Genomic DNA, 12,763 nt, shown 5'->3' on the forward strand with positions numbered 1-12,763 from the left:
AAACCCTACTGAGGCAAACTCTTCTGAATGGGAACTTTGCCTGAATAAAATTGACAGGTCTGGCTCACTCAGGTCAGCAAAAACCGAACTTACCCACAGAAAATAAGGACTGTATATCCCAATACAGAGCAGAGCACAAGATTTTTACTACCATTTTAATTACACTGAACTGACAAAACTGATATTTTTGTAAAAAGCAACATAATAAATTTGTAGTGAAATTATTTCCAAGTTCTTTCTGTTGCTTCAAACAACTCTACTGTGAGTTCCTGCTTGAGAGCCAGACATAAACAAGAAGCTTCCAGCACAGTTGATTAAAGACTCAGGGCATCACTTCTATCCATACTTCCCTTACAAAGCAGCCATCTGCTCTTAAAAATCAAGCACTGAATCAAAATCTTCCATGTTGTGGAAAAGTCTCTTTTGACTAATGTTAAAGAAAATTATTTGAAAGTTATTAAAAACCATGACATTGTGTAAATCATTGAAACATCTCCCAAGCATTGTCCTTTCAGCCCTTGTAACCACCTCTGCAGGGCAAGTGCTATTATATTAATTCAATTCTACATGCTAGGAAAGAGAAAAGCTACAATGTCCAGTGACTTGCTGAGTCATTTGCACAGCTGGGAGCCGCAGTCTGGCAGTAGATAATAACCTCAAGTTGTAGAGTGTTTTCCACCTTCCTGTGTTAGTACAACTAGCAAAATGCTTTCCATTTGCTGTGGGACCAATCTACAACCTCCTGTCAATTAAACAATGTAAGTATTTTATAAAATCCTAAAATTCATGCAAATATACAGCTGATACAAGCAGCACACAAAGCTAAACTTAAACCTGAGGCTAATGGAAGAACCTTGATATTGGCCTGAAGCAGAAGAACAAGCCTTTTACCATGATATGAAAAACAGTGATAAAGCCCTAGTAACAATTCTAAAAATCTTTGCTAATGCCTTACCAGTTCTCTTTTCAGTTAACAGTTTTGATTGCCATTACCTCTGTGAGATGAGTCTAGGAACTGTTGCATTTTTTTTAAACACAAAACAGGCAGATTTTTTATTTAAAAAAACAACAACAAATTACTCAAGTTCTTTATAACTGCTACTAACACACCCAGTAGGCCCTTCCAGTAGAGTGGACTGATAAATGTTGTTGTTAACACAGCCCGTAATTTCATTGTGTCAAAAATGACTGCGTGATGGAACATGCCTAATTGCAGTGTCCTCATTAACTGAGTCAGAGTATGCTAGCATGTGAAATAGCAATCATCCACTTGCAAAATTCATAGAGGCTCTGTGTTAAAATACCAACAAAGTTTGTTCAGCAGATGATAGGAAATTATTTTCATGCGCTTATGTAATAAAAGGAAAGAGAAAACGCTGAAAGAAAATCCAAGAAGGAAGTAAATGGAGACATAAAAATGTGACTGACATGAGTTCAAGTGACAGTCCCCTGGAGATTCTGAACCCAAATCCTTCCTATCCCCATGATACAGCTCAATTTGAACACACTGCTGTCTCCCTATGCTGCTGGCCTTGATGCAGCAGTTGTCTTCTGCTGAACAAAGCACTCACGCACGCCTACACTGCGGCAGCTTCGCTGGCATTCAGGCCTCTGCTCAACATCAAGGCAACACTTCAGTTCTTTGCTGGAGGAGGTTTCAGCAGGAGGAAAATGTAGTGATCACGGGCTACTGAAACTGAACACTCGTGCAGAACAGAATAGAAATTTGCTTTGTAAGACTAGAATGTGACTGCTTCACTTTGTGTGCAGAACTTCCAATACATGCAGGCACTGGAGCATGAATTACTGGTCAAGGGCCAAAGAAATGATCCAGCTCTGAATCTCCTTGCTTTCATGCATTTAAGATTCCAAACCAAAAGTCAATGGTGATATTAGAAATGCAGCAAAACACATCTCAAGAAACAAACAATGACCTATACTTAATCACAGTTCTGGTGACCACACGGGAACAGCAGTGGATCATATTGCATACAACAGACAAAAAAGTAAGCAACACTATCTCTTTTTCTTTAGCATGGATGTACTTAGCATATCCCTCAGCTACCTCTTTGCATGCATCTACCTCATCCATGCACAGCACTGGTTTGCAGATGGGGAGTTATTGCTGAGAATGCCTTATTTTTCCACATGAGAAGTATCTCCACTGCAGAAAGTATCTCCATTTTCTGATTCCCCCATCCTTTAGATTGATGTCTCATCCCTCTACTGCCAGCTCTGCACTGCAATGTCCAGGAGACCCTTACCTTCCTCAAGAACTCCAGTCTGCTCAGAAGCTGGTGATGGAGGTGGGGAAGGAGGCAGGTTGGCTGACTCTTCAACTGCTAGAAATCAAACAGTGAAAATAAGATAGAGTCATTAATTCCAGGAAGACCAATACAAGATGTAAGCTGCAGTCAGCCTGTTCTGCCCAGCTGAGGAATTATCTGATGGGGATTCATGCCTGCCAGATTTTTAGACAGACCCTTACAGAATACATGGACTTTAAGACATTACAATAAAAGGATTTAGTCTTCTGTTGTTGATTCATTTTCTAATGGCATGAATTACTTACAAAATTCTGGTTACAGAGCACAATATAAAAATCAAATAAAAGATACTCTTTTAAATCAGTATTAACTCTTAAAAAGCATTCAGTTACCCAAGGCAACAACAAAAAAACATCTGAGCACAGAGGCATTATAAATTCACACCAACTATCAGAAACTGGCACCCAATCTCTTTAATCCACCTTCAGTACATGAAAAAACTCCATTCTCCACACTTTTTTTCTTCTGCTGCATTCAAGGTTAATCGCAGAACACATGCAAATATTGCTTGTCTGAATGCAAAAGATATCAGCACAGGGAACTTATATCAGCTGTGACATAACAGTGATTCAGCTGAGCAAGGCACAGTGAAAACTTAGATCCACTTGGACTGGGATTTACATTCATTCCCAGTCATGAGACCAGATGCTGAAAATATTTTTTTTTTTCAATTACTTCAATTCAAGTATGTTGAAATTCTAAACAAGCTTCTTAAATGAACTCAGCATGACCTTTGCATTTGATCTCATACCAGTCACTTTGAGAATTTTTTTCTTTAAAAACAGATCCACTCCTGGGGCTTAACCAATGTTTAAAAAAAAAAAAACCCAAACAAATCTGTTTTAACAGATCTGTCTTATCAAGAGCACCTTTCAACAGGCAGATCTCAGTTTACTGTTCAAGGCTTCTTTCCAAGCACAGGCAGGCCACTTTCAAAGCCCCAACAGAATTTTCCAGGCTTCCTCCTATTGATTTCAGTGTGATTTGGAGAAGACCATATGTGACTTGTCCTTAAGATGTGCTGTCCAGGGACAGAGTATTTATAAACTCATCACAATGCATCTGGACCACAGGAACTGTAACACCAACAGTTGTTAACTGAAGACATACTTCTCACAATGTCTTTTAAATTACTTATCTGACTAGATGGAACTGAATGTCCATTTTGCCTCTCCCAGGCCTGAGTGAAGTGATTTGGAGAATTGGGGTCTTCCATGTGAAACTGAGTCTCTGCAAAGAAGGAATTACCAAGCAACACATCTCCCCGCTGCAGTTCTAAGTTAGTTCAATGAAGCAAAAAACCGTGGGAACCAAATTTCCAACAAATATTCTAAATTACTCATTGACTTTAATTCATTCCTAGGCAAGGCCAAGCACTGCACCAAAACAAGCAGATTACCTGTGGGGAAAACACTGCAGGGCATTGTTTTGATTTAATCACAATGAACATGCACTCAGCAGAATCTATCCCAGGACAGGCTTGCATGACTTTCTTACCTCAAGATGAAGTATGTCCTTTCTCTGGCCTTTGGTGGACAAGTTTTGAACTACTGCAAAAGTTTTCTGGCAAGGAGCAAGCACTTTAGGTACAAATGGCTGTATACCTACCTTCTTTTATAGATACACACACACACACACACGTATATTTCAGAACTAATTAAAGAAAGGGGGCAAGAGGAGGATGGAGACACAGCACGGACCAGTGGCACTCTTACCCTTCCCAGTACAACTGCTGGAATTTGCTTTTACCACGTGACTCCTCCTTCTACAGTCTGCCCTCACTCTGCCTGGTGCTCTCAACCTGGTGTGCCCCATTCCCTTCTGCTTCCTGTGGAGGTGTTCCCCCTCCATCTATTTGAGCAGCTACCACCCAACCACCAAAGCCTCACTTTCTTTTTATTTGTTACTTCATCTTTGCCTCTTCAGACATTAATCCTTCATGTTATACATGACTGAACACAAACAGTCCCAAACAACATGATGACAAAGCCCTACCACCAAACACATTCATGGTTGAGCTACTCAACCATGAGTCAAAAACAAGGTGAAGAACTGCTGTTAGAGTCAAACAGGGAATGAGACAGTCACAACTACATGAAGAACAAGGATCCTGTCATAATCCTGTGGTTCCAGCATTTATCCATTGGTGGCTGTGGTTTAACAACACAACCATAAGCAACGTGAATACACAGCTGGAACTGCATTTTTTAATATACATACAGACATTTGCAAACACAAGGATACCTGGAACATTCTTTGCCTCATTTTACCTAAAGGTAGTGATCCAGGCTGATCTTTGTGCTGGGCTTCTTTTTCCTGTTCACCTTTCAGGACCGCTACAGCTTCAGCTGTTACTACTTGTACTATCCTCGCAGACACTTCTTCTGTGGCAGTAGCAAAGTCAGAAAAAAAAGAAAGAAAAGCATGCTAATCAGAATGGTGTTTTAAAATCAGAAAGATTAGCTTAAACAATAAAAAACCAGAGGCTGACTTAATCCGTTTTTAAAAGGTAATCTTTTTTCCTGAAATACAAGGAAATCATTAAAAATAAAAGAGAAGAACCAGATATTCCAAAGGTTTCAGTGGAAAGTGCCAATTATTTATAAAAATCAGGAGCTTGCTCTATTCAGGATGCACAAAGCATCATTAAATGTTCTTTCTATTAGGGACAATGTGCAGCAACTGCAATATTTTCAGACGATCATCTATTAAATGTCTAGAAAAATGTCTGTAGGTATTGTTTTGCAAAGAGGGATAGAATGGGCAGCTGAGGAATGTAATTTTTTGACATTTAATATACAAAGTTAGCTGCATTCCAACATGCCCTTTGGACTCTAATTCCTCCTCAGCAGCACACAGTATGCATGAAAGGCACTTCCCAGACAGCCATCTACGCTGGTGAGGGACTTGAAGGTCCAAATAACATTCCTGCATGGTGAAAATCAATACTTCATCTTCCTCACCCCTTTGAAGACTGCCACAACAAGCTTTATTTCAACAGTAGGTCTGAGTACCATGCAGAGGGATGGCAGAGAATGACATATTTTTTGGTGGAACAGGCTCCTTGCTGCTGGCCCCCGACCTGCTCTGTGCATGGAGCTGACTCAGGCACTGCATGCCTGACACAGAGAACCCACATGCTTGCCACAGAACCCACACTCTGCTCTTCCCCCACTGCCCACGAGGTGCAGCACACCTGAGAAGGGCAGAGAACTGCTGCTCTGGTGAGCAGAATGTAGCAGTAGGACCACTCAAGGAGTGAATTCTTCCAAACTGACAAACTGTCTCAGCTTGACTCCAGACCCACTTAAAAGTGCAGTGAAATGTCATCAGGCACACAGTGCATGTGGAAGCAACCAGAGAAGTTTCCTCCCCTCTGGAAGTTCAGGTACCTTTGAAGTAACAAATCAAGATGTCAAGGGCTGGTCCAGCAGCATTCAGTAAGCAAAGGGTTGGTGGTTCTTATCTGTGTGTCAGTCTGCTCTCCCTTTGTCATTAATCAATATATTTCTCTCTCTCAGCCAAACTCAGTGGAAATAAACCCCTTCCCTCTACAGCTATATCCAAGTGCTGTCTGACAGCTGTTTCCAACACAGATGGAGCTGACCCCCAGGGAAGGCCACAAGCTGCACAGTCACAACCCACCAGCTGCACAGCTGGGCACACCTGGGAACAGAGCAAAACTTTACTGCTTCTCCAGCCCTTGTGTGGAGAGAGAGGTTTCGAATGGCAGATGTCAATACACCCTGCTCCTGCCAGAGCCCCCATTAGTCACCATCCTGAGGGCAGGAATAAAAGCTCTGCTCACTCATTACCACATCCTTCAGGCAAGAACTGGCTGGGAAGGGCAAGTATGTTTAAATCAATGCCCTACATGTAACTTCACAGCAACCACTCTGACAAGGGACTGTCCATTAGATTAATAATGATTTATTTTCACACTTACTCTTACAGAATTCCCTTGTACTTTTAATGTGAAGCTATTCCTCTTCATCTGTCCTTTAGAAAAGCCAATTGTTTTTCCCAAAAAACACAGATGTGAATTACCACAGCCATGTTTGTCTAAAACCGAAGTGCTAGGTTAATCTTTCTTTTACATAAACTATTTAACAAGATATTAGAAATCCTCACCCACTGGCAAAGAACATTCCTAACTGTTGGTGCTTATACCTTACAATTCACTGCGCTCCTGGCTGGTCACCTGGAGGGCAGTGACTGCAACAGTTCCATTGGCTGCTGTCAACAGCAAAAGTAGATGGACAAATACACCAGAACAACTACCAAGCAATGAAAAAACCAAGCTGATTTGAAAAATATTAATTTAAAAAAACATTTGAAATACATGGACATAAACTTGAGGATAAATTCAGATTAGAAATCTGAAGATGCTGCTTTCCTACTGTCAGGGGTGAGAAGTTCTGGCAGCCTTCCACATTGGAGAAAACAAATCAACTGTTTTTTGAGATGAGGCTACGTATGATAAAGGTGCCTGTAGGAAGAGGAGAATACAAACAGCAGTTCTAGTTCTGCTCTTCTGTTTAACAACACATCCCTAGTATGAGATGAAACTCCCCTTTGTGGTTAAGTAGATCAAATGGAGCACCACAACCCCACCAATCAAGTCATGCATGTGGCCAGTCCTACAGATCAAAGAACAGGGATATTGATTTAAAGCCCAGCAATCTTCCCAGCTGCCTTTCAGGGGCCTGCACGTCATTTTGGGGCTTTGCACCTCATTTTGGGCTGCTTCCACACCTGCTGGACGCTGGGGGTGCTTCTTGCCACCTCTTGGTTCCTTCCTTGCGTGAGAAACACAAAGCAGACGCTTCCCAGACTCTCACACGGTGCTGCTGCTGCAGACCAGTGGACTGGACACAAATCTGGAATCCTTACAGGTCCTGACAGCTCCCTGTGTTGTGAGGCACACGCAGCCTGCAGAGCAGGAGCTGGGAGAACAAACCTGCGGCGTGGCCCATCCTCCTCCTGCAGACACACGGGCTCCTCCCCACACCACAGCACCTTCCACGGGCTGGAGAGAGACTAACTGCTCTTCCAGAAAGCATCCTTGGATAGCTGGTGTACTCCTGTTCAGATTCTGCTCCTCCAGAGCAGGAAAGAGCATTGCCCTGACAGCTCTGGTGAGCATGGAGGACAGCACAGAGCTTCACTGAGTCCCATGGCTACAGAAGACCCCACAACAATTCCTGCCACCTGAAGGATGTGACACATGGCCCTCCTGACAAAACTTCACCAAGCTACTAACCACAACACCACAGACAAAAGCAACATCATCAAGACTATACTATTGGCTCAGACGAACAAATCAAGACTCAGTGAGGAAGACTGTTAAAAGAATTTTCCTATTTTGAAGCTTATGTTCACATGAAAATTTTAACGAAAGGCTCCAATTTATTTCTGATATAGAATACGCAAACCTATATCAGCTTTAGTACCCTGGAGCATATCCAAAGGAAATCCCCTTGGTCAACTGCTTTCCATCAGCCAAGCTACTGCAACCCTCCTCTCACAGCAGGATTAAAATAAATCATCAAAAACTGCCTCCTTTTTAATAAAATTTATACTTGCTCCCATCCAGCCCGGTTCTCTAGTACAAATGGGCTCTACAAGCTCAGAAGGCAGTTCTCACCCTCTCAGCTCTCTTCCTGATTTAATTTGCTTGGGACAAAGATAATGCTCCACAGGAAGCTATGAGGGAGGGTGAAAGGTTGTCTCCTGATAAACAGAAATTTCTATTTCAGGCTAGGCAAAATAAGTAAATAAAAATACAAATGGCCTCTGGGCTTGTATGTTTTGTTCAGTTTGTTTTGTTTGGCAGTGTTCTTTAATCAAGAAAGGCTTATTTCTGAACACTCTGCTGATGGATATTTTGGGTGACACAGGGGGCATGGGCAGTTCATCAGAAAAGTGCTTTTGCCATACATGACTGCTGCAAAAGGACAGACTTCTCTGTACTAATGGACACTATAAATAGAAGATCCAGTGGGTAAGTCAAACCCTCACAGGGTTGCTATTGAGACTTTTCATAGTTTTCTTATGGTTCAGTTAAAGTTCAAGGCAGTCTAATGATAAAGAACAAACAAAAAAACCCCAAAAAACAAAACAAGACGAAAAAAAAGGGGAAAATTAGGCAGTTTGAATAGCTGTGGATGCTGGGCTATGTATTCACTAGACATGGTTTTGCTTGTAGACATTTATTTTCCCTCTCTTTAAACAGTCAGACTCTCTCTGACTCTACTTCATGCCACAGAAATGGCACTAACATACAGAACAAGTTACAACAAATAGATTTATTTCTTAAAAGCAACAAGGAAAATGGCTTCACCTTAGACTCCAGCAGAACAAAGAACAGCAACATGCTTTTTCTTTGCATTTTGTAGAGAGTAAAATGTTGCTCCTTTCACCAAGATGTCAGCTGTTCATGATACAGAACACAGATGGAGCTTCACAGCTTGATTTTAGGGAATACAGTACCCTAAGGTATAGGCAGTCCTTGAATGGGATGTCCATAACAGGGAGAAAACACAGTGAAAACCCTCAGCATGAGCTCTCCAAAGCCCTGACAGGGAGCAAGCTGAGCTGAGAGGCCAGGGGCTGACATACCAGGATGGTGGCTCTGCTGCTCCCTCAAAGGCCACTTCAGAACACACTCCAACAGGGCTGCCAGGTCAGCTCTGCCATGGCTCTTCTGTGGCAGGAACAGAGGACTCTGCCCTGCTGAGAGGACAGAGCCCTCTCTGGGGCACTACATTAATTTAAACCAAAGTTAAAACTCAAACGAATTAAGCACTCTGTGCTCCTGGTTTTGGAAGTCAGCCCAATTCTACAAACCCCAGCATACCAAATCAGGAGATCAGGAATCTCTGCGTCCCAGAGACGACTCAGGGACACAAACTCTTTCCAGAGTGCTAAGATGTACAGAGGATGCTGAACCAGCTGTGATGGGGAGCCACAGCCTTCCTTCGTGGCTGTGTTTAGAAGACCTGCTGCCTCCAAAGGCTGCTGCCCTCCTCACAGGTACACCCACAGGAGCCGCCCAATCCCCAGTCCAGCCACTCTAGCACAGAATTACACCACAGCAGGCATCATTCCTGCACTCCCTCCTCCTCACTGAGGCCCCCTTCCCAGACAGAGACTCAGACAGGGCTGGTAAATGAGGTTACATGCCAAAGACTGGCTGCAGCACGATGCAGTATCTGGGATCAGATCCTGTACAAGGCCAAGATGTAATTTCAAAGCTCTCCTTCGTTCCTTATTGATCCTGCTGCATTTGTCATTGGACTGCAGATGTCTCCACTGGCACATTACCTACAATACTTCTATTTCCCATGACAGCTTTCCATTCCATTAACTTTTATAACAGACATGTTTACCAGCCCCAGAGACAGATATACAGACAGTGGCAAGAGTCTTTTAAAATAGGTGTCTGAGCTTTCAGGCCCTGACATAAACATTTCCACAAAAGAGTTTTAAAAAATATATTTTTAAAAAATCTGCAACTATAAAGGCAAGAGCGAACATCAGATCTATGAGACATCTCCACAGTGATGTGTGATGTCTGTTCTTTACGTGCCCTTTTAATGGTTGTCCTTCAGCCTCTAGCACTTTTTCCTCTTTCTCTTCCAACCTACCACAACCTCAGACTCAACTCATGGAGAAGCTGAGTTTGCTATGAACACCACTTCTTAGGTGAAACTGTTCAGCTGTTTTGCTTCATCCAGCAATGCCTTTTATCTTTTCTTCCCTATCCCTCTGTGCAATGCTGTATGATTACTCTGAGGACTGGTTTTGACAGGATGGGCAGGGCTCACAGCCTCTCCCTGCCTCACAGGTATGTGACACTGATGCAAGGATCCTGGTGGCAGTGAACTGGGAGCTGGTACAGCCTGCCCTGAGAACAGCTTGCTAGTCACCCCATATAACAGTGTCAGTGATTTCTCAGGCCAGAGTTGCTCCAGTCAGATCAGAGCTTTTCTCCTCAGCTCTTCTCCTTTCCTGCCTGCAGTCACCTGTGTTCCATGACTTCCATTCAGCAAGATCACAGGGCCCACTTATCTGTTGCTTCTTCCCATCCTGAGAACCCATTTCACAGCAACAGGGACAGTGCCTCCTGTCTGTAATATGAAATGCATATCACATCTCCACAATTTCATCAGGACAGCCTTCCCAGACTAGAGCAGCATCACGCCTTCCGCTTTCTGGCAATGCCACTACACAATGCCACTGGGGTGGCAGCAAGATCTTGAGTTTCCTGTGGCCACAGATCTCTGTAAAGTATAACTTGTTTAAGGTATATATGAAGTTTACCATGCTTCAACCACATGGTCATTCTCATTTCTGGGCTGAATGTTTTGAACTGATGCATTATGCACCAGACTGAAAGAATTCTTCTTGAGGGAATAAAACTGTTCTTTTAGAAAGCAGAGGGAAGGATTCCTGTTCTAGGAAGAGGTAAGGTGAACACTTTCAAATCCAATTCTCCAAATAAAGGATTGCAGCTCAGTAGAACACACAAATAACCAACTGCCTGATGAGTACCGTGCAGAATCCCTGCTCTTATTTGCTTTAATTTATCTCCTAAGCATTCTAGCCCCTTCTGCTCCAGGAGAAAACCAAAGAAAAGGGATGACAGGAAGGAGGGACAGAAAGAAGGAGACTGCAAATTGTGTCAAAACTTCACACACATTCAACCATTCACCCATCAAACACCTACCAAGAAAAAACAGTGAGCTCAGTTAAAGGGTAATTAATGTTCCTGGAGCACTGAGGCAGAAGAAGGGATTAAAAAACACTGCAATGAGATGGAAAGGATAAAATAATATGTTTCATTAATTTTGCTACATTTTAGGGAAAGAACACAGGCAGAGCACAACAAAAGGATTAGCTACATGTATACTTGCAGAATTGTGAAAACAAAGCAATTTCAGTCAAGATGTGCCTGTCAAAATCCTCAGTGGGATTCAGAGCAGTTTCCAAGGTAACCAGCACTAATTGTTGGCACAGTGCAATTGAGTCAACAACAAAAGCACAAAGCAACCTGCACCGCCTTGTGAGGCAAAACACCCCACATATTCCTGCAGAAAGAAAAGATACCAAATGGCTATTTGCTATCTTTGATGATGTGAAAAGCAAAACAGGACCTATGGATTTTTTCCCCCCGGGTACTGCAGTTCCAAGCGCAGCCAGGCTATAAACCAAATAGCTATTCGATTTGTTTAGAGGCATTAGCCAGTCCCCTAAGGACAGGTCCTGAATCCATGCACAGCTCTTCTGGAAGCTGGTGGATGACTTGTTTCACTCAAGACTACTCAAATGTTGGAGATAAAAAAGATGCAGGCATCACCCAGTGGCATTTGGGGTGGAAAAACCAAAGATACACCTTGGACTTGATCTCTGGGATCACAACAGCTCTAAATACTGCTTTTTTGCATGCAGATTAAAAGACAAATGCACAGCAGCTATCAAAGTATTATTAATAAATTATATAAATCCCAAAAAGTGCCAACAGATTAGTGCTTGAGATTGAAGAAAAAAGCCCCAACATAGCTTTACAGAATTCAAATACTGGCTTTCAAACGGCTTTTGTGAGTGTAAATATTTTGCTGTAAGTAGGTCCTTGATCTGGATGTTGGCAATATTAACAATAATTGGCAGGAGTTATGAAGGCAAATAATATGAACATCAGCTTTTAAATTAAATGCAGGCACAACACAACAGACAAGTATCATTTCCCTAATAAACTCGTTGACTTTAAGCTACTGCAGCATCCATGAGGACAGCGACAGATTAATTTAATCACCAGGATTCACCAGCTAACCAGCAGAACAGGCCAGTAAAGGTCTGTGTTTTGGGAAAGAAAGAGCTTTCAGAGTTTAATGCATTAGATTCCCAAGGTACAAACATTCAGATTAATGCTGGGGAAAGATGTATCGCAGTCACTTTGTGAGAAGGGCAGGAACAGGGGAGCTACAGCTGAGTACCTGGCAGAGCAGCTTCATACCCTGGTGAGCCCCACTGCAAATGCATTACACCTCTGTGTTTTGGGGTATTCAACAGCCCCCCTCTGTTGTCCTTAAACTCTAGATTGTAAATCTGAACTACCACTACCCAGCTCCTTAACACTTTTGAACGTGATGATCTTGAAGGTCTTTTCCACCCTCAGTGATTCTATGATTTTGTGCTATCTGCTTTATATCAGAGTAAATGTGCTGCACAGCTGGAGTCCTGCCTGCAGCCGAGCAATGCTGGCCTGGCTGTGCTCTGCTACAAACACAGGGTGGCTTTCCTGGGCACCCTCAGCTGCTCTGCAGCACTCAAGGAAGCAGCAGGGAAGCTCAGGCTGCCTGCCCTTGGATTGCTTCCACATGTTCTGTGTGTGTTTCGGTTCCTCTGCTCTGACTGAATTTCCCTGATCACTT

General features: G+C 42.7%; 1 protein-coding gene across 1 annotated transcript in view; it reads right to left on the reverse strand.

The window, feature by feature from the left end:
• Positions 1–12,763, reverse strand: part of MAP2 (microtubule associated protein 2) — a 226,405-nt gene that overhangs the window by 46,016 nt on the left and 167,626 nt on the right. The window contains exons 5-6 of the mRNA XM_041411690.1: positions 4,598–4,711; positions 2,265–2,342 (exon numbers count right to left, since the gene is read on the reverse strand). Coding sequence (XP_041267624.1) covers positions 2,265–2,342; positions 4,598–4,711 — 192 coding nt within the window. The remainder of the gene's footprint in view (positions 1–2,264; positions 2,343–4,597; positions 4,712–12,763) is intronic.

Source organism: Onychostruthus taczanowskii, unplaced genomic scaffold, assembly GCF_017590055.1.
Source record: "Onychostruthus taczanowskii isolate IOZ18803 unplaced genomic scaffold, ASM1759005v1 scaffold37, whole genome shotgun sequence".
NCBI lineage: Eukaryota > Metazoa > Chordata > Aves > Passeriformes > Passeridae > Onychostruthus > Onychostruthus taczanowskii.